Source organism: Protomyctophum parallelum, assembly GCF_964188405.1.
Source record: "Protomyctophum parallelum genome assembly, chromosome: 11".
NCBI lineage: Eukaryota > Metazoa > Chordata > Actinopteri > Myctophiformes > Myctophidae > Protomyctophum > Protomyctophum parallelum.
Window position 1 is genome coordinate 41,119,817 of NC_139707.1, and position 27,102 is coordinate 41,146,918.

The 27,102-nt window shown below is 41.6% G+C and overlaps 1 protein-coding gene across 2 annotated transcripts in view; it reads right to left on the bottom strand.

The window, feature by feature from the left end:
• Positions 1–18,618: 18,618 nt before the first annotated feature.
• The window catches only part of klf12b (Kruppel like factor 12b), a 62,848-nt gene continuing 54,364 nt past the window's right edge, over positions 18,619–27,102 (bottom strand). For both annotated transcript variants that reach the window (XM_083777198.1, XM_083777197.1), the window contains exons 5-6: positions 23,705–23,862; positions 18,619–21,480 (exon numbers count right to left, since the gene is read on the bottom strand). In XM_083777198.1, coding sequence (XP_083633324.1) covers positions 21,299–21,480; positions 23,705–23,862 — 340 coding nt within the window. In that variant the 3' untranslated portion in view covers positions 18,619–21,298. The remainder of the gene's footprint in view (positions 21,481–23,704; positions 23,863–27,102) is intronic.

The window sequence follows — 27,102 nt, forward strand, 5'->3', positions numbered from 1 at the left end:
CGCTTTAATTGAAGTCTTCCAAACTGCACTTCAGTTGCATCCACGACCACCAGGATATGCTGCTCCATATGTCACGGTGAGGAGAGTTTATTTGAACAAAACATGTCAGTGCAACTATAACCATGTGCAACCCAGATTTGGTACAAACAAGGGACTAAATTATTTTCGCTCCTATGCCACCAAAATGTGGAACGCCCTACCAACAGTCATTAAGACATGCAAATCCCTTGACTCCTTCAAAACCGCTCTCAAAGGGCACCTAAGGACGGCTGAAATTCGAAACTGGCCCCCGTAAAATCTGAATCTCCCCCTCACCACCCACCCCTTTCTCCCCTCACTGTATATGTTTCTTTTCCCTTTTTTTACCTCCTTTATGATGAATTCCTGTTCTGTTCTTTGGCTATATAGAAGTGTCTATTTGTATGTCTAAATGTTTTGATGATTTGAACATGGTGGACCCTCTTGTAAACAAGTGTAATGCTTTATTGGGTCGTCCACTCACAGTTAACAGTCTTTGTATCGAGTTTCTGCTTGAAATGTACTGTAATTCTGCAAACTGTTAATAAATATTTAAATCAATCAATCAAAAGCAAATGTGTAACATTGATTGTTTGGGTTTGTTTGATTGAATACTTTATTAACAGTTTTCGTTTCATTATCATATTGAGCCTGCAGCCCAGGGTTTCATTTAGTCTGTTATTTATGAATTCATACACAGTAAAAGTCCAGTGTCTGAATGAAACCAAATAAAAAGGGGAAATGATGATTTCACATTGTAGGCTGCAGAGGGGAGGGGGGCGGGGGCGACTGCTAATGCTGAAAATGCAAAGTAAGACCTTTGGGGACAAAAGATGCAATTACTGGGGGCAAGAAAAAAAGTAATATAGTATTCATCTATCCTCTCCACAGACGTACTACTATTACCCCAAGAGGAATGTGAGGGGGACCCATCAACCTATGCCGTACTTTGGAGCTTATCAGACAGCATACGGCTCTTTGTGGATTCCTGGAGTTCTCCCTGACGATCCCCCTCCCCCACAGAATGGCCGGAAACTCTTCTGTGTGAGAAGAGTCTCATCATAGGCCATATGTATGTCTGGAGGGAAGCTATTCAGTGTCGAACCCTGAAGAATTGAATTAATAAATGAGTTATTGTGAACCGATTTGAGTGTGCAGAGCCTCTTTTAATGTTGTATACTTTTGTGACAAGGTCCAGTGTGGATAATTCATGGCAAAGCTCTTTAGTGATGTCTTAAGGGGTACATGGGTTGTGAGCACGGGATCCAGGTGAGAAGGTGGACAATCGAACATGGATCCAGATAAATTACTTTTTTATGGTTTATACTTGATCTCTAAGAGCACCTTTCTGAATTTGTTACAAGTTAAAATATTACTGTTTCCTGGTTTAGGCCTATAACTGCTCCCAAACCATCTTTATCCGTGGCAGAAATATGACAACGTCCCAACTGATCTCACTGAGGGCTTTTTATTTCTCCAAAGTGACAACCGTGAAAAACTAACAAAAACATAATATACTTTTAAACACAATGAAATATGAATGTTCTTGTCAGTCCTGATGTCCGTATTATTATAAAGAAACACAATGATATATACACAAACACAATGAAATGTAAACAAACAATAGCAATTAAACTTTTACAGAAACAAACAAACAATTGGGAACATACTGTATGCGCCTTCTGCACAGATTAATTAGGAGTTCAGTTAAGTTGTTTCTATCATTTTCTTTCTTCTTATCTTTCTTATCTTTTGTGGAGACTCTGACATGAGAGCTCCTCTCTGCAGCTCTGCTCTGTTTGTTCTGCTCTTAACATGCCCAAGACCCAACAGGTGAACGAAATGAGGTAATCAGAGCAGGTGAGCCTAATTCAACCTGCCCTTGAACCAGACAGACCACAAAACCAGAGCACAGTAGATGGCACTACTGTATATCACCATGCATTTACCATATGTACCCAAATAACATACCTATAATGTTCACATATACATTTGCCGAAAGGTAAGTAATAAAATAGAATAGAGAAATAGAAAATCCCATTGCTGGGACAGTTACAAGGCCTAATGATTACATCATTTATTTATTTTTTATCCCACAATTTTGTGATCCTGGGCTCTACACACCCCTCCACCAACCTAGTCCCCATATATGGGGGACATGGGGAGAGCAACGGACTATCTCATGCTTCCTTCATGCCTGAGTGTCCAAGTTGCTCCTTTACACCTGACAGGGGGGAGTTTCCCTGGTTGGACGTAGCGCGTGGAAGGAACACGTTATTCCAACCAGTTCCTGTCCCCTCCATCAGGATAGCCTATGGATGACATTTTAATCATAAAGGTTTATAGTAGCTTTGCCGAGCCAATAGGGCAGGAGCCTATCTCCTGTTTCTGTAGCATGAGGCAGCTTGATGTACAAGTACACCCCCTGGACATGACGCTAGTATGACGCAGGGACTTACCCCCGATCCAACCCTTGATGCTGAGTGTCAAGCAGGGAGGCACTGGGTCCCATTTTTAGAGTCTTTGGTATGACCCGGCCGGGGATTGAACCCCAACCTCCCAGTCTCAGGGCGGACACTCTAACCACAAGGCCACTGAGCTGGTATAAAGGACTATAGGAAACAACATTTCTGGGGTTAACATGGGCCCTATGGCGATTTACAACATGGTTTGACAGCTCCAAATGTGTACAGCCTCTGACAAGTTCCACAGGTCAGTTCAGAAGTAGTTCCACGTCTGAAAACAAACTTCATGGTATATAGAAACACTGTAGAAAGTTTTATGCTTTAATCATAAAATGCACAATATTCCATATATGAGCTTAACCGCCCGACTAGTGGCACTGGAATTGAGGAAAGGCATTGGGTCATCAGTCACCAGTCATTTTCAACGTAGGTTGTTTGGGACCAAAGTGGTGAACGGATGAATTGATAATGGACACAAAAAAAGATGGCCATAGACGTCATGACAAATAAATAAACAGGGTTTCCAACTGTATTAAGTTATTGTCAAGAAGCATTATTATAACAGAGATAATCTACCAAACACAAATTGCATTCCACACAAGGTTTAACTACAATTAACATCTGGTTATAAGAAAATGAAATGATAGTCTCGGGATGAGTGCAAACATCCCAGAGAATGGATTGATGGAGCATTGAACAGTGTGGTGGGTTAGGGTTGTTTACTTTTGCCTCAGTAATATGCAATGTGTTTCCTATCAATACAGTTAATCACACTTCATGAAGCATCTAGCAATACAATGTCTATAATAGTGCTTGGAGAAAAAATATATATATACAAATATTGATACAAAGCCTTTTCTATTAACAGTTTGACTGTTTTTTACGATTAACCCGCATTTTAATCAACCCCCCTTCACTGCCGAGATTGTTGTATTACCTTTAGAGCATACGCTGAATTATTTGGGCTTTTAATCCGCGAAAATCCATCAAAAAAAGCTCCCGTGGTTTGTTATGATCTGTGTGTAGCATCCACCATCTTGGTGCACGCGGAAGACGCACACAAGATTGGTTTCAATGAGGCGTTGCACCCAATGCATTTCCATTGGCCTCAATTTCCCAGAAGCCCTAGCAGCCCACAGCATGTGACGATTTCCGGTTTTGTCATCTCAGCGAAGGCATCCAGTCTCATACTCCGCTACGAAGACGGATTTTCTTTTGATTCATTACATTACGGCGGATTAAACACATAAAACAAAAGGCGGGTATGTCCGATACGGCAGCGACATTAACCTGGAGTAATCCATTCAAGGCACGGAAACTGTTAACATAACTTAATATGCAAGATACTGTACGAGTGAACACTGCACATTATTTCCTAAGGTTTAGGCTCACATAAATAAGCAATACATTTGGCCATCTGTGCAGTAACACAATCCAGCAACAGAATATCAACTCTCAATATCTTAACTTACATGGTATATATAAAATTTGCTCATGTAGTCATTTCACCACACATTGGTTTAAAAAAATAAAGACTTGTCTTAAATGCATTTAACCTTTTCATAATTTACACTGTGAAAAGGACCTGACTGGGTGATACAGCAGTGAGTAATATGACAGACATAGGTCATTATGATAGGTTAGACTGTTTAAGCGAATAGCCAACTGTTGAACAGATCTTACTTATTTTGAAGCTGTGTCCATTTTGCCAGTGGCGTGCACAGACATGTAGAGGGGCAGGCACAAACCAACACAACCCCGGAGGAAAAACATCACAGCTTCGAATTACATTTAATACTCCATCACACTACACACCAGAACCCTTTTGTTATTACAACCATTTGTAATTCTGGGAGAGACTATTTATCCGTTTGTAAGTCTGAGAGTGTAAAATGTGGACCCGTGACTCTCAGAGTTAAATGAACACTCAAGGTCATTTCACTCGGTCACTCAATATACCAATTCCAGACTGGGCCATATTATAACGGTGATTATAACGACAGAGTTGAAAATCTATGATATCCTCTGGAAGGTTTCAGTAAAACCTAAACACAAAACAACAACAAGGAATATATAAATGTTCCAGTGTAAGGACAACAGAGCAGGAGATTTGCATGTATCTGACATGTACTGTATACAGAGTTCACATGTCGAAGAGGCTTTTGTTACTTTACTGCTAAGTAACCTTTAGATCGATGTCTGTCTGTTGTATGGAGGACTTTCCTTATATTTTTTTACTTCCTCTTCCAATTTCAGACACTTCATCATCTAAAGACTCCACATGTGTATTTGTTCATTAGGGCACGGTCACACCTAGGGATGGAGCTCGATAACCGATACCCGAAGAAATCAGATAACAAGCTTATTGAGTACCCGCTATCAATAAGCGTTGGGCTTATCAAGCCTGTTATCGAGCATAGCTGCCCATGACATCATGTTTAAACAAACAAAACAAGAGGAGATCAATAAATAAATGTAATCATCCATGCTGTTACAAACATGTCGGTCTAAAAGTGTATTGATACCTGCCTACCAGCGCTGCCCGGGGAAACCAAATTACGCTTTTAACGTGACTGTACACATATTAACCAGTTAAGTTTCTTTAATATTATCTTATTGGTAAAAAGGTCAATTGCCTTCCCTCTGTTAGAAAAGTACTGTATTTGAAGACCCTATAGTAAAAGATACTGGTTCTGTTCAGAATGTATTGTCTCTCGTCTTTCCACAAAATAATAGAAAATGCTCGATAGTGGGCTCGATAAGAACCTGGCTCGATAAGCCTGATCGATAAGGTGCTCGTTATCAATAAACATTATTATTAACGAGCTCCATCCATAGTCACACCGCACTTTTATTCTACCTATGAGGGCAGATTGTGCCATTGCATTTCAATAGGAATGGAGTGTTTTTGTCAGGTGAAACCTGACATATGAATTAGTCAAATGTAATGACGACTTTGGCTCCTACAGTCGGGACCTAGTCCTGATTGGTTGCCTCGTCTCTAAGCAACGACATGCCTCTCTAGCCTATGGGACTCATCCTGATTGGCTCAGCAAACAACGGCATGAAAAGTCAAGGCTGCCTCTCTAACACAACAGCTGCTAATGTTATACGAGCTAAACTGCAAGTGCGGACGGAGAGCAGCAAAGCCACAAACGAAACACGAACAGAACGTCGCAAACGAACCCAAACAACGTCTGCGAGTTTGTGACACACAAACATACACGTTACTAAAATAATAATATAATAATAATACTAATATGTGGGGGGAACACAACGGAGACAGCACCTGATGTGATGATTTCTTGTTTTTTGTTGTTTTTGCAGAAATCCACAAATGGCAGCAAACAGCTCCATTCTCATTGAAATGCATTGGCAGAATCCGCCTTCATGTAGAAAGAAAAAGTTATATATAGTCCCAATCCCAAGCTTTTTCATCTGGCAGTTTTCATTATGGAATGATGATAAACAACATTTGTGTGTGTGTGTGAGGGTAGGGTTGCTCAGTGCGTGCACTCGGCACACCCGGTGCGCAGCGCACTGGATTTTCGAACGACAACGCACCGAGTGCACTGAATAAACGAACGACAAGAGAGCACACCAGTGCGTTCAGGGCGCATTTCCGAACGCGCCCATAGGATGAAGCACGTTTGATGTATAACACAATATGAAACATACTTCTCAACAATCTCTTTAAAATACAAATACAAAATAACAAAAAATTAAACCATTAATGTAAGAAAAATTACCACTATTATTTACAACTGTTACAGATTATTTAACAAAAGAGAAATAACACTCAGTGTAGCATACTATCATTTCAAAGTAACAACTATTTACAAGCATAACTATGTATACACAGAGAGAGAGAGAGAGAGAGAGAGAGAGAGAGAGAGAGAGAGAGAGAGAGAGAAAGAGAGAGGGGGGGGGGGGGAGTGATGGGTGGGATAGATTGAGGTGGGAGGAGGAGAGTGTGTCGTCCTGCTGGGATGGATCAGGGACCTGTGTGAGAAAAAGAAGTGATAAGTAACTTTAGGTCATTTACTTGATACATTTAATTGCAGGAAATTGCTCCTGCATTGTTGTTGTTGTTTATAATTGTTTCTTATAGACTTTTTTTTATGTCTTGCAGTTTAACCACGTGAACCCTAATGCCCCTATTCTTTATGGGATGAACATTCAGCACAAATAGCAGATCTACAAGCTCACAATGAGTCTCGATTAGTGATGAGAGATTAATCGGTAAACACATCGGTATCGGCCGATTTGAGTTGTTTTTAGATTCATCTGCATCGGTTCGATTAATCAATCAGCCCGATTAATTAATCGGTCTGATTAATCGGCCTGTCTTTACAGATAAACAAACCCAAAGTAACAGCTTGAACAGATCTACAAGCTCACAATATTTAATATAAAGGTATTTAAGTTAAATCGTAGCCTAGTTTAGCTCAACTCTTGGATGATCAAGCATCAGATCCTCTTAATAGTAAAGAACTTCTTCATACTGTAGATGGATGGATGGTCTAACTAAACTAAACAATGTATTATGATGTATTTATTAAGTGGCTAAATTCTCTATTAGTAAAGATGTACTGGTATTTACTTACTTGGCACACGTTGACAGTCAACCTTCATCCTTGCCTTGGTCCAGGTCTCTTGGTGCTGATGGAGGCAGAAGATTGTCTCTGCACATGGAGAAGAAACACATGTTAGTGAAAATCAACATACATATCTTGCTAATTATAACCAAATGTACATAGTAAGTTACATCTTGCCATGTAGTTACTAATTAGTAACATAATGTATATTACGTATTACAACAATGTAAGTCACAAAATGATCTCAACATTAATTTTATAACTACAACTCAACATTTGAGTTGTATCCTTGCAGATATAATACATAATTATAATGGATTAAGTATCAATTGTATGTTTTATAATGAGACCATGTTGCCATGTCATTATCTTCACTCAGAACCGGTAACCAACTCACCTTCCTATGGACCACCCTGGGGGCATCGATGAGGATGGTGCTCATCCTCCTGGGGGGGCTGTCAGCTTCGACCTCCTGTGTGAGAAAAGGTAGTGATTTGTAATGTTAGTGGTGGCAAATGTACATGCATAACAAATCACTGGTTATTGGTTAATCACTTCAATTCAACTGTTCCACTGTTTCATGTCTCTGCTTGCAGTTTAACCACTGACATGAGCCCTAGTGTTTGGGGCAGAAAATAGCAGTTCTACATGCTCACAACATGCCGTGTTGTGAACTTGTAGATCTGTTCTTTTTAGCAAAGAGATTTAGTGCAGAGGGAAATTAGGAGCGGCCAAGTATAGACCCCTAACTCCTTGTATACTATGTAGTAAAGTTGTACTCACTCTTCTCTTAGGCGTTTGGCTGGTGGTGGCACTGGCATTTCACCGTGGTTTTCCTCCTGGTCTTCCTTTGAGTCCTTGGGTGGTGGTTTCCTCTTGTTTCCCTTGCTCTGAGATTGTAGTCTCTTCTGGAGGAAGGCTTGCATGCTCCTGCAAAAAGTGTGAGATGGGAATAAGGAGAGTAAGCATTAACTCAGACAATAAACAAAGTCACATAAATAGAGCACAGGGAGAACAATGTGGTGCCTCAAAGAAACTAAGATTCAAGGTAAACAATGAACCTAGCATGTCTAAACAACATACTATCTAGTAAACATTTGTGGTCAAGCAAAACGAATCAATTAAAGTAACAAAACCATTAAAACCAGTGACCAAGATGTATCTACATACTTGAACTGAGCAGATCCTTCTTTTTGGCCACGGTGACCCTCTTCCTGGGGGTGACCTGCCTTGGTGGAGGACACACAGGATAGTCAGTGTCGGAATCGTCTGTCAAACACGGAAACCAACTCACCTGTGTATCTTTGGGTGGATCCCTGTGAAGCCTTCACTGTCCCTTTCAGTATCACCCTGGAATTCTTGGGGTCATCGATGCATTTCCAGGTCCAGTTGTCTAGGTCCAGGTCCTGTGTGAGGAAATGTAGAGAATTGTAACTTCAGCAAATTTCCTTCAATAAATCTAAATTCATGAAATTGAAGTAGTTAGTAGTGAAGTAATTCATATTAATAATAATAGTGTTTTTTGTAATGTTTCTTCCTACAGATAAACTCATGAAGCTTTCTTTATCAAATAATCTTTCAAAAATAGCCGATCTACAAGCTCACAATGCATCTCATCGGTTATTTTCTAATAGACACAGTAAAAAAATAGGGCTTATAAGTGGTTAATGCATGTTTTGAATAATAATCTACAGAGTAGTAAGTTTGAAGTTTTCAAAAAATTGTAGTGGAGTTGCCTGAGAGATGTAGTGGAGTGTATAGTATAAACTATAAAGTATTGAAAAATTGACATATTCAAGGAAAGTAAACATCAAAATTGTACTTAAATAAATAAATCAACTTAGTTACTTTAGTTTCCACCACTGGTAGTAATGAAGGATGTACTTACAGTCCTAACCCTCTTCAGAACCACCCCCACCCTGCGGTTGTTGGGGTCCTGGATCAAGGTAGAAGTCAAGGTGAAGTTGTCATCTGTAGAATCCTGTGGGAGAAAATGTAGAGATTAGTAAATTAAGCAAATTTCCTTCATTCATTGAACTGCAGGAACTAGAACGGCATTGCATTTTTTTAAACAATTGATTTGAAAATGAATTTCAGAAATGAAACATATCCAGGAGCCACTGCTCCTTCGCGTGTAAAAGGTTCAGGCATCGCCATCTAGTACGAATGCCTCTGGTCGTCTCCCTATAGCCTGGCTAATAAGCCAGACTAATATCGCACAACTCGCCGGCAGGCAATTTGTGTTGTCCAGGAAGTCTGGAACTCTCTGCTGGAACTGTTGACCCCTCAATCCGACTCCTGATAGGCAGTTGAGGATGGATGAACAATTATACAGTTAGTTATTTACATTAAAATTGTTCAATTGTAACAGTTTACATCAACTGTTCATCTATAAATGTCTCTGTAAGTGTGTATGAACGTTTGTAATCCACGTAACTCAAGAAATGTTTGCCCCATCGACTTTTGACACCTGTTTGGTGTCAAAGATTTGACACACGCGTTTGACACTGTGTGCAGTGCCCGGGCCTTGAGTCGGTGGGATACACCGTTGTTCAGAACCAGCACAAAAGTCTATGTCCGGTCTCTGGATAGGGCCACTGCCCACAGTGCCCAGGCTATGGACAGGGCCCAAATTAGCCAATTGATCACACCTGATCACCCCTAGATCTCCATATATGGAGCTGGCCTGTTCTGACATCACAATGTTGTTAACCGATGTAAAAGATCACACATGTCATGATGCAATGCCACACATCGTGAGCATGCATGTAGATCTGCTATTTTCTAAAAACTATTGAAACATTTTGAAAAATTTGGAATAATTATACATTTCAAGTTCAACAACACAAATCTTGTATGGGGGTACTTCCTTGGCACAATATATGTTCAGATCCTAACCAAACCCAAACCTGGGGTCGTTGGCATTAAAAAGTTTAGAAGAACCATAAGAACCACTGATTAAAACAGTGAAACAGCCATATGGATTAACTGTAACCGTTTACATTTAGCCTCAGGTGCATACTATTTGAACCAGTGCAGTTGGCTAAATTTGTACAATATCAGAGTTATGCTGAACACTATCTGACAACAACCGTTTGAAAGAGGCAGTAGCCAGTAGTAGGCCTGGCTATAGGTATAAAATTGACAATTTACAATTTGCAGACGGTCATATAATATGACCGTCAACAAATATGTCGACAAATGACTCATATTTGTGCACAACGAGTGAAAGCGAAGAGTAAATATCAAACCTTGTCAACGAATGAGCGTGATTATGAATCCGAACCACTCTGAACCGCTCTAGGGATAGACCGTTGCCGTTTCGTGCAGCATATAGCCCCGGAACCTCACCCTCATTCCAAACGAAACGTATAGCCTCGGTCCCAGCTGGCTTACTTATCTGCGAAAAGAAGGTACGAAACGGGGCTTACCCGCTGCGGTGGGATCCATAATAACACCACGCGTCAACATTTAGAGCAGAGCAAACAAACTAGGCTATTTACTGCTAACGTTTCAAATTAACTATAGCGTTTTTGGCACGGTCAAACAAACCGCCTGTAAACAATTCCGTCACTAAATAACATTATTACGATCGTTGACCGTTGACAGTGCATACTATTGTATTAATAAACACGTCTACATACATACCGTCTTCTTCGTTTTTAGAACTTGAAGTAACTGTCCGCTTGCGTTGGGTCCTCTCAATAAACGTCCAGTTGTTGACAACTTGGCAAAAACTTGGCAGTGTGTGACTGTGTGTGTGAGTGAAAGCGAATAAAGAGATGAGCACTTTGAAAGTATAATCCGACGTCATCTGATACACCTGTTATCTGGTTGGCTGATTTCGCGACAGCACGGCCCTCTGTGATTGGCCAGTCAGTCAAATCAGCAGTAACCGGCCCCGCCCATTGTCGTGAGCCGGCGTATGGGAACGTCGTTTGTTGATGTGCACGTGTGCACACCGTGTGCACTAATTTAGTAACTGGTACGTTCAACTGATTTTTAGCAAACCTCTCACATCAACTGGACAACTGGACAACGCAGTCGCAGAACAGAGGACAGAGGACAGTTCTAAAACAGCTTATTTGCGGTTAACGGTTACATAACTCTTACTATATAGGACCTGTATACTATACTTACAGTTATGTGTATTTTGGACCGTGGTGTTGTAGCTGAGCAGCAGCTCAACACTTATGGTATTATAACGCCTGATTGCCGCAAAACGGCAAAAGGAAGAAAGATGTCTACATGGAGTTGGAGCAACAAGCGCAATAAGGTGAGTGTACAAACCTAGAACGCATTATTTACTGGAATGTTTCATTTTGTTCCTCGTAGAGGAGATATTGAAAAAACAAGAAGGTGGCCGCACACACCAATAGCCAGAATGCCAATATTTATTAGGACAGCAGGTAAGAAAGAAATGAATCCAACGTTTCGACGGTTAATCATCCCTGATGAAGGCTTTCGACGGTACAACGTTTCTTTGTACACAGTATTTCATTTAAGCCTTCATCAGGGAATCATGATGAAGTTTAACCGTCGAAACGTTGCCAACGTTTCGAGCCTTTTCCCTGATGTTGTTTGCTCTGCTCTAAATGTCGTTGACGCGTGGTGTTATTATGGAGCGGTTAAGCCCCGTTTCGTTCCTTATCGTTTTCTTTTCGCAGATAAGTAAGCCAGCTGGGACCGAGGCTACGTTTCGTTTGGAATGTCGCGGTGGGTGAGGTTCCTAACGGCAACGGTCTATCCCTGAGCGGTTCAGAGTGGTTCGGTTTCATAATCACGCTCATTCGTTGACAAGGTTTGATATTTACTCTTCGCTTTCACTCGTTGTGGACAAATATTTGTCGACATATTTGTTGACGGTCCGTCTGCAAATTGTAAGAAGTTCAATTTTATACCTATACTGCCTCTTTCAAACGGTTGTTGTCAGATAGTGTTCAGCATAACTCTGATATTGTACAAATTTAGCCAACTGCACTGGTTCAAATATTATGCACCTGAGGTTAAATGTAAACGGTTACAGTTAATCCATATGGCTGTTTCACTGTTTTAATCAGTGGTTCTTATGGTTCTTCTAAACCTTTTTAATGCCAACGACCCCAGGTTTGGGTTTGGTTAGGATCTGAACATATATTGTGCCAAGGAAGTACCCCCATACAAGATTTGTGTTGTTGAACTTGAAATGTATAATTATTCCAAATTGTTCAAAATGTTTCATAGTTTTTAGAAAATAGCAGATCTACATGCATGCTCACAATGTGTGGCATTGCATCATGACATGTGTGATCTTTTACATCGGTTCACAACATTGTGATGTCAGAACAGGCCAGCTCTCTGAATTTATCATCTGCCATATGATATGTGCACAGTGCATTACCAATGCATAACCATCCATGGATTCATTCATTCAATTCATCCTTGGATCACCGCATTGGATCTAATCTTTTGCAAATCTTTGGGGTTTTTAGCAGCCAGGGTTAATTTGTTAGCCATGTAATTTTACTCGCTAATTGATGAAAAATGACCACAAGATTGTCCATTTGTTTTGTGAAATCTTAAATGTTGCTTTACTATACTTTTCCTCTCTCAGGTGAAGGTTTTCGGAGCACCGCTGAAGAGCCTACAGTGTCATCATACTGACCACGGGGATGTGCCAAGGTGAGTGTCCATTGGAAAACCAGCAAATGTCAGTTAAATGTTACTGTTCAAATGGTGTTTATTTTTAATTGTTTTGCTAATTTCATGTCATGTCTCTGCTTTCTCAGGTTTCTGGTGGGTGCATGTACCATGCTGCTTGAGCACACTGAAAAAGAGGGCCTATTCAGAATAACAGGTTCCATTACTAGACAAAAAGCACTCAGGGTGAGTAATGGCTCTAGTTGACTTTGCTGTCATTGCTTAAGCCTAATATGCAAACAGAAATGAATTTGTATTCATATGTAGGGTACCATTGTTTAATGCTAAAAACACAATTAAATCATTAATCACAATTATTTATATATGACAATTAACCAACAATAAGATGTCATGATTGTGAGAGCCCATACTGACAGTGCCTGTAAGTATAAATTAAGTCTAAACACAACTTTTGCATTGTTTCTTCAGGTCCAGCTGGATGCGGGCAAGGAAGAGTGTCTGTCCACAGCAAATCCCCATATTGTGGCCGGCCTGGTGAAGCAGTTCTTCAGAGAGCTGCCAGAACCCATCCTGCCCACCGAGCTGCATGATGCCTTTCTGAAGGCGCAGGAGCTGACCAGTGAGGCAGACAGAACCGCCGCCACACTGCTGCTGTCTTGCAAACTGCCTGACAGAAACATCAGCGTGCTGCGCTACCTTTTTGACTTCCTCCACAGGGTGTCCAAGAGGTAAGTGTGTTCACCAGCTTTTTCAACCAACTTCCAGATTTATGCTCATGTGTTTTCTACTATGCGATCAATGCACCGCCAAATACAAGTATTCCGATTGTAATTGTACTGTGATTGTGATTGCCGTTTGTTTCTACCCTAGGAGTGCAGATAACAAGATGGACAGCAATAACCTGTCTGTGGTCTTGACCCCTAACCTCCTTCCATCTGGAGCGGGAACTGCAGAGAACTTGGAAACCCACCTCAAGCTGCAGAGAGCAGTCATTCAGTGCTTCATAGAGAATGCTCAGGACTTCGGTAAGACACCACAGTTCATTTCAAATTTATGACAGTTAACCACTTAACCCATTCTGGGTGGGAACCCCTTTTGGTGTTAGCATTATGTTGTGCTTTAGCTATTGAAAAATAGCAGATCTACAAGCTCATAGCGCGCCACCGAGTGGTGCGATACGAGCTTGTAGGTCTGCTATTTTTGAAAACTGTCAGGATTTAGAAGACATTTTTAGAATCTGATCTCAGGTCAAAATGAGTTAAAGAACCACCATTCTTCTGTGCGTTAGAATCTGATCTCAGGTCAGAATCGGTTAAATCCCTATATATACTTCATCACCTGTTATTTGTTTAGAATAAAGTAATTGCCTCCACCAGGGGGAGAGATTAGACTTTTAATGGGGGCTCCGTACTGGACTGGAACGAATATGTTTACCCACAAAAACACATTTTCATTCTATAGAAACAGAAGCATTTGGTAAAGTAAAGTTATAGTGCATATTTGAAATTTTTACATGATACATCCCTAACACATTTGATTACTAACAGTTAGTACTTAGTTTGATAATAAATTATGTGCTGATCAACTAATCAATCACCTCCTTTGTGCTCTTAGGTGTGTTACCACAGTGCCTCTTGGAGAAAGTTCCAGTCATGTTTGGCGGTGAGACCAGCGATCCACTGCCTCCTCAAGACAGAGAGGAGAACACCCTAGGACAGAGATTTGCAACTTGGATTCACAGATGCAAATCATTCAGATTCAGGAAGCGCACAGGTTGCTATGTGCTTAATCCTGAATACGACTAAGACTTCAGCCAGGCTTTCCTGGGTAAAGGAAGCGAGTCCAAGAGTGAGTATCCATAAAGAACTAAATCGTCTTTGATAGAATTAGAAGAGTGGTTCTCAAACCTTTCTTGTCAAGGATCCTTGATGAATATGTATTTGGCCACGGACATCCATCTGAAAGTATTTGTGTACCTCCATCCGTACATGATTTGTGCTGTTCAAATGTTTAAAAAATATTCAAAATGTTTCACCTTTTCCAGATTTCTTTTGGAAATGGGAAATCTACATTGTGACGCGTTGTTGTATTGCGACCTTGTAGATTTGGATATTGTCAATAGCCAATGTATTAGTGGTTGAACAGATTTATATGCTATATTAACAAATTTGTTATCTTTATTGGAGACCCCCCTGGAACCCCCTTTGGGTCCCCGGACCCCACTTTTAGAACTACTGAATTAGATGCTCAACATAATGCTGCAAATGATCCTAGGCTGACGGTACTTACTGTCACAATCATCTCTGTAGGCTCAAAGTACTTCAGTACATCTGAAGAGAACCTGCTGACACCCCGTGGTGATGTAAGCACCCTACGGACCTCATGGATCGGTGAGACATCCGGTGGAGCCCAGGAGTTCAGCGAGGGATCCTTGGCAGACTCCCCCATGCCGTAGCTACTACTACACCTCTGAGCCTGCCATCATAGTATCTACTGTGAGCCTCCGTTGGGGGAAAGATGTGCTGTGCCTCCAATGCAGCGAGTCTGTAGAACGAGGCACACCTAGAACGGTCCCACTCTGCTGAGGATCAAGACGGCCTTGACAGAACCTGGAGGTGTCTGTGTCAGGTAGCCTGACCTGCGAGCTGTCACACATGACCACCACCGGGGCATATTTGAGAACGATACAACTTGGGAACCTAATAATACTTGTTGGCACCTACTGTAAACCTCAATGTTAAATCAGCTTTTTATTTTTTCTAAATGTAAAAAATAACGCATTTGGAAAATGGTCTGAAGTAATACGTAAAGTATATAGGATTTGAACATGCTGAGAACAGACTTTTAAGGCCTAAAAATACACTTGCAACAAATTGCTACAAAACCTGTGATCAGCCAGTCATTAGGGGCATAGTTGAAGGATACATTTAGGTCTGCTAATTATGTACCATGCATGTTCAAATCCTATATACTTTACGTATTACTTCAGACCATTTTCCAAATGCTCTATTTTTTTACATTTAGAAAAAATAAAAAGCTGATTTAACATTGAGGTTTACAGTAGGTGCCAACAAGTATTATTAGGTTCCCAAATTGTATCGTACAGCATATATAGACCCACCATTCCACCCAGCTCTTATCAGCCACCTGGGGAAGCTACAACAAATATAGTTGAATAGTCCAAATATGAATACAGTGGACACTAACAAAGTTGATATATTGTAAATAATTTACTGCTGTCTTCGAGCAACTTTCCAATGCCTTTGAACGTTGCAGTTATTAATCCTCAATTAAAAAAATATTCGCAAGGGCAGTAATATTTTAATTAATTTAGTTTATGTAAAGCACTCAATTGGCCTTTGTGTATTAAATACTAGAACTACTAGGGAGTAAAGAGCATTGTATTGTACATGGCAGATTGTAACATTAACTAGAGGCCATTCGACTACCAATCTACAGTACTACAATGGATGACAAAATGTATTCAAATGGCAGTTGAAATACTGGGCACACTGATAGCTAATGCAAATGTCCACATACTGCACACTCATTTGGTTCGCATATAATATTGGGGGATGTGTTATTGAGGGGGACCTATCAACCTATGCCGTACTTTGGAGCTTATCAGACAGCATACGACTCTTTGTGGATTCCTGGAGTTCTCCCTGACGAACCCCCTCCCCCACAGAATGGCCGGAAACTCTTCTGTGTGAGAAGAGTCTCATCATAGGCCATATGTATGTCTGGAGGGAAGCTATTCAGTGTCGAACCCTGAAGAATTGAATTAATAAATGAGTTATTGTGAACCGATTTTTTTTTTTTTTTAATGTTGTATACTTTTGTGACAAGGTCCAGTGTGGATAATTCATGGCAAAGCTCTTTAGTGATGTCTTAAGGGGTACATGGGTTGTGAGCACGGGATCCAGGTGAGAAGGTGGACAATCGATACATAAACATGGATCCAGATGAATTACTTTTTTATGGTTCATACTTGATCTCTAAGAGCACCTTTCTGAATTTGTTACAAGTTAAAATATTACTGTTTCCTGGTTTAGGCCTAATGATTACATCATTTATTATTTTTTGATCCCACGATTTTGTGATCCTGGGCTTTTAGCTCATGGTATCTATTAAGTGCAATCTATGCATCATCTTATTTATGCCGTTTTGCATATAGCCTATATACAGTATTGTATATTAATGTTTGTCTTTCAATGTCTCCATTAATTTAATACACAGGGTCTCAATGGAAACAAGCCCTGGGCTTATTGGGTTATCCTTTTAGCATTACTTTGTACAAATCTGTGCTACCGTGTCTTTTTTTGCAAACTGCTAATAAAAGTATTCAATCAATACATGTATATATGCATCATCTGAAATGTCTTTCCTATTAGGTTAATGCCTGACTTGCCTGTGAATGTGATCACATTACACAGATGAGATCAAAACCTCATACCAGTAACATCAGTACATATACAACTAGCCCCATGCCGCTGTTACATACAAAATGCAATTTTATTAACCTTCATCATGCCTCCATTCATATTAATATACATGTATATGTTTGAACTTACTTTAATTTCACAGCTCCATCCATATGAAAAATACAGAGAAAAGAGCAAAACACTGACTCGATATTTAAACAACTGTTGGAGAAAAGGGGGGAAAGGAGAAAAGAAATGAATAGAGGACACCTGTTCTTGAACTTTTTGAAAAATATTAGGTCTGAACATTTCTTTTTCAGATGCGGAAACTCCATGAGCAGGATCTCCCTTTTTGAAGCAATGCTGAGCAATATCACTTTTTACAGTAAGAGTGAAAGTTTCTGAATATATTTACAACACACTCACTTTACATAAATACAGTAACGATTACGGTATGTAATATCAGGAAATTGGAAACAAAGGCATTGGCTTCACTACTTACAAAACTTCAAAAAGCAGAAAAAGAAACGCAGATGTTACACAAAAAAAGTGTAGGATCAGTATTCATTCACTAGTCACTCTACAACTGGTAGCCAGGCCACAGTGAATTCAGCAGAAGACCCCTCATTGTCTTCAATGGACTTACTCTGCTCTATTTGAAACATCTTGTAATAGGGAGTGACTTATTGCAAGTAAAGTAATAATGGGCGGCATAAACAGCATGTGAAAATGTTATTGGAGGATGCTGTGTTTGAAGCAATCCCATAAGGCTCAGTGCGAAAAGAACACGAAACATTGGAGGTCAGATTTGCATATTCGTCATGTGCTTTTCCATAATTCACGGTTACTCATATGCAATTTATTAATTTGAAACACACACTGGTACGTTGAAATTGAAATAAACTCTGCACAGAGTATTGATATTAACATATTGTGACATGAGGCACTATTAATTGTTATTGCATAACTTTGACCCTGGTTACCGTTACAAAATTATGCTTTCAAATGAGGACTCACACTGGAGGGAAATACAATACAACCTGTCTGTAGTGTATATACACGCTCACAGCCACCTTCAAGTCAAATTAACATTTTTAAAAAGTTGTTGGATTAAGGCATGCAAAAGTCATACTGACAAAAGATTTATGAATTGATATGTGCTTGACCACTATACCTTTTTGTTCAGGTATGGTAAAGTAGTAAAACAGGGATTTAAGTACCTTGAAATGGTTGATGTCTATATAAAGGGTTGGTTACTGGCTATTGGACAGAAAATGAAAATGAAACCGTTACACAACATCACATGGAAATATACAGAATGATAAACTGCTTTAGCGATACCAATATCCCAACTTTGCTGTATATCAAATTAGATAAATTACAGTCTCTGAAAAAAAGACTTTACATGTACAAATGTATTTTCTGCACCTACTGATCAAGAGCCCTGTTTTTCCAATGTATATACAGCCGAACTTGTTATTAAGTTTTATTTTCACTATCACATATATTACAACATTTCAAAAGATCATTTGTACAGAAAATAGTTATATGCAATGATGAAGTGCCCCTCAATCATAAAATGTTTTTTTACACAGTATATGGATGATAAAATAGAATGATGATTATTTTGTGTATAAATCGACATCTGAAATAAAATAATTTGAAAATCATACTAATAAACAAACAAGGTGCTGATATGCTTTTTGCCGAAATGGTAATACAACTGGGCATAATCACGTGTGCACAAATAATATACATAAATATGACAACATACATTATAATTCTTCATTACATCAAAGGGGAGTCGCATTATGTTCATTGGGTGGATGTGTGTAACTGACTTCCTGGAATTGGCTACTTACTGAAAGTTTGGATGATGTTTGTGCGTGCGTGCGTGCACACACGTGTGCGTGTTTGACAGTTTGTGTACTGTATGTGTGGTTTCCTTATAAGTACTCATAGTACTTATAGAATAGCTTAACATTGCTATGTACTGGCCTCAGTCCAAAAACTGCATTTATAGCAGTACTCTTGTATCATATGGGTTACTCTGTCTGGAACGCTCATACAGCACATTAAAGTATAGGAAACAAATCCATGAAAAACCTCGGTGTACTTGTGCGATGGACCTCCCAAAACACATGCATGTGCACGCACGCGCGCACACACACACACACACACACACACACACGTTTGTGCGTGCTGCAAGCATGTTTGTGCGTGTGCACGTGCGTTTGTGTGTCCTCCAAACAAAGGTCTGAATTGTAGTTTAGTTTAAGCGATTCATTCGTGAGACAGACAAACATTTCAAGGACGGGGGGGGATTTTGAGTAGTTCCCTATTCAAGGCTATGCTGTCTGCAGGTAGAAAGGAGCCAGTAACACCAGGATAGAGACAAAGGAAAATGTAGTATACTAAAGTAAGGCGGTGGCACGGGCGCGGGTGAAATGATTGCAGACCTTCATTTAGGCATGACATCAAAACACAGAACAACGAGGACGAGATAGTATAGTTTCACGTCGTCTTGTTCAGTGTGTATTGCTCTTCTGTATTGTACATCAGACACCACTACCAGTACAGTATGTCCCTGTAACACTGCAGTCAAGCTGGAGCCCGTGTCAGCTTTATTCATGTCATTTCCATGACAAAAAAAACCATAGAATATGTAACTTAAATAAAGTTGTCATACATTGAGTCTGTAAGGTGCCTGTTTCTTCTTTTTTTTTCACATACTGGATATCTGTTCACTGATTGTTTCAAAGTTCATTGGATGTGGGAGGAGGAGGGGGGGGGGGGGGGGGTGGTGGTGGTGGTGATCTTTCTGTGATAAATATAATCAAAGCAGGCATAAAAAGCAAGATACAATAAACAAAAGAAGTTGTCATATTTAAACTATTATACCTTATAAGATTGCACTTTACTGATTGCTAATCACAGCACAAAATGCACCAAAGATATATATTTTTTAAAGAAAATGTTTCCAAGAGGCTCAACATAAAGGATAGCGAAAATGAGATCTGGGGGCTTCCCAACCCTGTGAGTTGATCAACGTACAAATGATGTGTTTCTTTGCTGGTGGTGCCACTGCGTGTCCGTTTCTTTGTCTGAAGTACAACAGAATACCATAAGCAAATTATTTTCTTTTTTAAACTAGGCCTATATATATCTTATCGCATGGATGTGTTTATGAGTTGAGGTTGCTGATGCTTTTGCTTCATTCCGGTGGTGGCTATAAGGTCTGAATATCATCCGATTAGGTTGCTGGCCTTGAAGTGGACACATGAGCCCCTCCTTTTTTTGAGTGTCCAAGTCACTGTCCCAATCTGGCCTGGGTGCCTCTCAGATCTAACAGCAGATTTAAGGGAACCCATGTGTGGTGAGACGGCGCCCTCTGCTGGTTTACAATGCTGGCACACAAGGTGGCAGAGTACAGGAATGGTGCAACAATACTGCCTGTGTGGATCAAACTAGGCCTGAGTCCTTTTCCTACTGTCCTCGTAAGCTTGACGGATCAAAAGAGCACACACAAACAAATCCAATCCATACGCAGGAGGTCTTTCACATTATGAACGCCTGAAAAAGCAGCCATTTTAACAATATAATTAAAACAAAGATACCAAGAGGAAATAGTTGCGATTGCATTTTTCTTTTTTTTTTTCTTTTTTTTTTTGTCCAAATGAATGAGGACAAGTCCATCTTATAAATCTAGATGAAACATTTACCAACAGTGCTGTAAAAGACAGATTTTTCAATTAAACTCCAAACAACAACAACAATAAAAGATCCTGCGGTCCATTACTTCCAACCCCAGTGACAGAATCCAGAAGTGACCCTGTTTTGTGCTGGACGCGCTCCATTCATCTCTCCCTGCTCTCTCCCTGCCACTGGGACAGGTAAGAGTGAGCGAGTGTGTTGTGTACGTGTATTTGCGTGCGTGCGTGCGTGTGTTCTCATGTATGTGTATGTGACCGTGCGTCCAGACCAGCTGAACCACATTTAAGAGAGAGAGAGAGAACCAGCCCTCCCTCCCTCCCTCCCCCTTCCTAACCATGTGTTGAACGAACACGTGCGCACTTCCTCTCCGTGTTGGACATCTCTCTCTCTGTCTGTCTGTCTGTCTTGTCTGTCTCTCCGTCCGTCCCCCCCCTCCCCGTCACACCAACATGTGTCTCCGTCGGTGCAGGGCCAAGTGGTCAGACCGGGAGAAGCTGCGGTCACAGTCCGCACACTTGAAGGGTTTGACGCCCGTGTGTTTCCTGTAGTGCCGGGTCAGCTCGTCGGAGCGCGCAAACTTCCACGTGCAGCCGTCCCAGGTGCATTTGTATGGCTTTTCACCTATAGAGACAACAGGCAGCAAACGCACATTTTTATAGGCAAGAATTGTCTCAATGGCACGCGAGTCCATCCGTCTAATAACTCTGAAGCCCAACACACACCGTCTGCGAACGCCGCGCGTCAAAACAGCCGCCTCCGTTATTTTCAATGAACCTATATCCCACACCGGCTCCGTCCGACGCGCGTTCACGCCTCGCCTGACGCTCCGATACGCCACTGTTCTATTTTCCAGGCGTTGCCGCGTGGCAACGCCTGTGCCGTGTCGCTGCGCACCCGGTGTGTGTTGGGCTTAACTGAGAGCCAGCAAAAGACGCTGAACAAACAGCCGAAAGACACGCAGCACGTCCAATTAGCTACATAGGCTGGGTGCCGGATCAAAGAAAGTCATAGACTAAAGGGCAGTCCATACTGTCTCCGACCATCCAACTTTTCGTCGGAAAGCTCCGGTACAACTACAACATGACGTCACTCGCAACTTCTGAAACGCATTCCTCCGGATTTTTGTTCTGAAAGCTGCACTCCCAGATGTTGTGACTCTCCGAACTCTACTTCGGAGAAAAAATTTAAGTCTGATCTTTCCGACGAAATGTTCGGTGGTCGGAGACAGTATGGACTGCCCTTAAGAATAAAACTAATTTCAGCTCCCAATAATTCTTTACTTTAATGGTGGTAACGTTTCGGGCCAAAGCCCTTCCTCAGACCAGAAATTGGTGTGCAGACGTTTTTTAAATTCTTACTCTAACTGAGAGTCAATCTGAATAAGAGCTGTCTGTGACAATAAACAGGGTTCCTACTTCCTAGTTTCCTACACATTTTTACCAATGCATTTCCAAAACCTTTCCAGAATATTTAACCCAATTTCAAGGCCTATATAACAATCATTCAGCACAATAATGAGTCTCTTACTCCTTTGTGCAATTCACAAAGACAGGCAGCGTGGCAACAATAAAGCATAGAATATATAATGCCATAATTCGATTACAAAGTTTGTACCAAACGTGTCGCTGCACCACCTATCCTAGGGCATATAGGATCACGCTGTCGCGTATAGTCGTACACATTATGCTGCAATCACGCTGCCCGTTTGGCGAATAACGACTTATGTTACATATTTCGTGTAATAAAAAATGCTTTTTATCAATAAAACCAATAGCCAAAAACAATGCATGGCCAACTATTTCTTCCAGGACCCTTGATCAATTCCAAACCTTTTCCAGGACTGGAAAATGTTCCCTGAATAAATGACAAACCTGTATACTACTACAGAGTCAGAGGTACTGACCTGTGTGTGTCCTCCTGTATTCTACTACAGAGTCAGAGGTACTGACCTGTGTGTGTCCTCCTGTATTCTACTACAGAGTCAGAGGCACTGACCTGTGTGTGTCCTCCTGTATTCTACTACAGAGTCAGAGGTACTGACCTGTGTGTGTCAGAGGTACTGACCTGTGTGTGTGTGTGTGTCTGTGTCTGTGTGGTACTGACCTGTGTGTCCTCCTGTATTCTACTACAGAGTCAGAGATACTGACCTGTGTGTCCTCCTGTATTCTACTACAGAGTCAGAGGTACTGACCTGTGTGTGTCCTCCTGTATTCTACTACAGAGTCAGAGATACTGACCTGTGTGTGTCCTCCTGTATTCTACTACAGAGTCAGAGGTACTGACCTGTGTGAGTCCTCCTGTATTCTACTACAGAGTCAGAGGTTACTGACCTGTGTGAGTCCTCCTGTATTCTACTACAGAGTCAGAGGTACTGACCTGTGTGTGTCCTCCTGTATTCTACTACAGAGTCAGAGGCACTGACCTGTGTGTGTCCTCCTGTATTCTACTACAGAGTCAGAGGCACTGACCTGTGTGTGTCCTCCTGTATTCTACTACAGAGTCAGAGGTACTGACCTGTGTGTGTCTGTGTCTGTGTCTGTGTGGTACTGACCTGTGTGTGTCTGTGTCTGTGTCTGTGTGGTACTGACCTGTGTGTGTCTGTGTCTGTGTCTGTGTGGTACTGACCTGTGTGTGTCTGTGTCTGTGTCTGTGTGGTACTGACCTGTGTGTGTCTGTGTCTGTGTCTGTGTGGTACTGACCTGTGTGTGTCTGTGTCTGTGTCTGTGTGGTACTGACCTGTGTGTCTGTGTCTGTGTCTGTGTGGTACTGACCTGTGTGTGTCTGTGTCTGTGTCTGTGTGGTACTGACCTGTGTGTGTCTGTGTCTGTGTCTGTGTGGTACTGACCTGTGTGTGTCCTCCGGTGTGCTTTTAGATGAGAGCTTTTGGTGTATACTTTATTGCAGCCTTCAAAGTCACACCTGTGGATGCGTCTCTTTTTGGAGTCGGGAGACTCTGACCTCCGCGGGCGCCGTATGCTCTCAATACTGAACGGGGACATGGAACTGTAAAGACAGACAGAATGCAAATTAGCCCCTTATTAACCCATTCTGACCTGAGATCAGTTTCTAGAAAATGTCTTCTACGTCCTGACAGTTTTCTGAAAAAGCTGTGTTTCTATTTCAGTCGTCAAAATAGCAGACCTACAAGCTCGTGATCTGCTATTTTCTAAATCCCAAGGGCTCTATACGAGGCCCTCTCCTGTTTTCGCCCTGCACTAAATATTCTCCCCTAAGTGGAGAATATCACGTATTTATTTTGCATGTGAATGAGAGATAACACCTAATGTAGACTCATGGTATGACCAGTAAAAATAACTTAAGATAAAATAAAGCTGCTTGACACTCAGGAATAATAAAAAATAATTCTGTAACCAACAATTTATTTTCACATGATGCTGAATTAAAGGGACACTTCACCCTTTTTGCAAAAAAATATATGTTAATGACATTTAGAAGCTTTAGAACACTTTCCTGGGGGTCTTTAAGTGTGTAATATGTGGTTTTAGATATTTTAGATTGTAGCAGTGAGCACAGTGTCTCTGATGTCATGGACACTGGTCTCACTACCTTCCTGGACTACAATTCCCATCATTGTGTGTTGCACTGTTCCTCCTTGTGGATAGGGGGAGTTGCTGTCTTAGAGACAACATGTAGTCCAGGAAGGAAGTGAGCCCAGTGTCCATGACATCAGAGGTCAGATTCTAACCTAATACTTCGGTAGACTCAGATCCGTATGGGCGGGGAAATTGGATTCTTGCATATTTAATTGGCTGCGGTTCGCAGCAATTGGAAACGCAGCAGGGGGGACCTTTATCAATGTGTTCCATTCATAAACTATAGCCTACACAGTGAAATCTGTGATAAAATTACACTCATAACGTGCATGTGTCGTGCCGTCTGGGGGACCCCCCCCCCTCTCTCTCTCTACGCACGCAGCCGCCACACACTGTTCTTTTGGGCATGCAGTAGGCTACAGCGCTGCATGAGCGCACTGATATAACTCCCCAGTCCCACACAGTGACAGCACTCCATGTTTACGGCACAGACAGACAGACAGACAGAATATTATGTAGGCTATAATACACTGCAGTGTTTTTATGTGTCTTCAGTCTCCTTATTCGACCACGTCTATCCACAGTAACGGGACATCTTTGCGCTGCGTAAAATATGCCTTCTCCGTCTCCAACTGTGTTCAGCTCCTCACCCGCCACATTATGTTTGCTTCATTTCCTTTATTTACTGCGGATTGCATTCACACCTGCACCGAATCGTAGTCAAGTGCGATTCGAAGCGAAGCGAAACCCACGTTTTTGGGCGGAGTAAAATGTGGTTATTTGCTGCGCATTAGGATTCGAATGAGCCTTCACACCTGCCAAACGAAGCGCACTTTCTGACAATGCGCAGCAGGATTCGTTTTAATCGCAGCAAAGCTCTCTGGTATGAATGTGACCAGAGACACCGGGCTCACTGCTACAATCTAAAATATCTAAAACCACATATTACATACATAAAGACCCCCAGGAAAGTGTTCTAAAGCTTCTAAACGTCATTAACATATATTTTTTTGCAAAAAGGGTGAAGTGTCCCTTTAAGGAATGTAGGATTCCCCATTTTGTTGTAAAGTCAGATTTAAAAAAATAATCAGTGTAATGTGAATTCATTTATTTCTTAGTGTTTTGAGTTTTTTCTACTTTCTAGTCGAAGGTGGCAGAAATATTGTATTGGTCAATAGATGGCACTATAACACTGCGTCACAGTCTAGTGTCTTGTGGACCAGATGAGAGTCAGGCTACTTTCCCTCTTCCAGTGACTCCTGTGTTTTCATCAATCATAGGCTGAAGAGTGTCATATTTCTCCGTGCAGTTCAATAAAGTTAATGACTGCTGAGTTGTTTGCATCATCAATACAATTTGGCATGACATTTCCTCTCCAATAAGTAGTCAATACTACTCCTTATATACAATTTGTTGCCGCTTGTAGTGAAGCCCTGCAGAAAAGCGTGCGTGTGTGTGCGCGCGCGTGTGTGTGTGTGTGTGTGTGTGTGTGTGTGTGTGCGCGCGTGTGTGCGTGTGTGTGTGGGGGGGGGGGGTACATGGATTTAGAAGATTGTAATAACAGGCATACTAGATCTTTAGGTCGACACACACACACACACACCAAGCAAAGGAGGAAGGTGAAAGGGGCGGAGACAGGGGAGGAGGAGCCTGTAGTTGAAGTGACAGTCAATAGTCCATGTCCCATCATTAGTGACTGTCAATTAATGAGTAATGACCACATTCCAAACGTGATACACACACAGATAGAGATAGATAGATAGATAGATAGATAGATAGATAGATAGATAAGCACAGGGTTCTATAGTACCGGAGTGGCTGTGTTTTGGGTGTGGACATTGAGAAAGCGGCAGAGGACGGAGGGGGGTAAGGGGAAGGAAGGAGAGAGAGGACCGGTGTGGGCGTGGCCAGACAGGCCCCTCCAGTGAACTGTCTCCAACCACACGCAGCCCATGCACTTCCTGTCTCTGTGTAGCAACGAGGCATGCATGCTCACACGGACATGCACGCACGCACACACACACACACACGGACATCGCGTGCGCATGCACGCAGCAACAGAAAACACAGGGATACATACAGAAAAACACACATGTACACTAGTACACACACACACACACACACACACACACACACACACACACAGATCACCTGTTGCTCTTGGCTTGCAGCCAATCTGAAGCAGCACAGGAAATGAGCGCACGCTGTAAAATCCTGAGTGCTCGTTCAGCTCTTGAGAGTGTACACTCCTGAGTTAAATTAACAATTAGGGTTTTACTGCGCATGGGCCAGTTCTGCCTCTCTTTCTCGCTCTCTGTCTTTCTCTATGGTCAGATTCTCACCTAATACTTCGGTAGACTCAGATCCGTATGGGCGGGGAAACGGGATTCTTGCATATTTAATTGGCTGCGGTTTGCCTTCACACTGTCATTCGCAGCAATTGGAAACGCAGCAAGGGGGACCTTTATCAATGTGTTCCGTTCATAAACTATAGCCTACACAGTGAAATCTATGGTGATAAAATTACACTCATAACGTGCATGTGTCGTGCCGTCTGGGACCCCCTCTCTCTCTCTCTACGCACGCAGCCGCCACACACTGTTCTTTTGGGCATGGAGGCACAGCGCTGCATGAGCGCACTGATATAACTCCCCAGTCCCACACAGTGACAGCACTCCATGTTTACGGC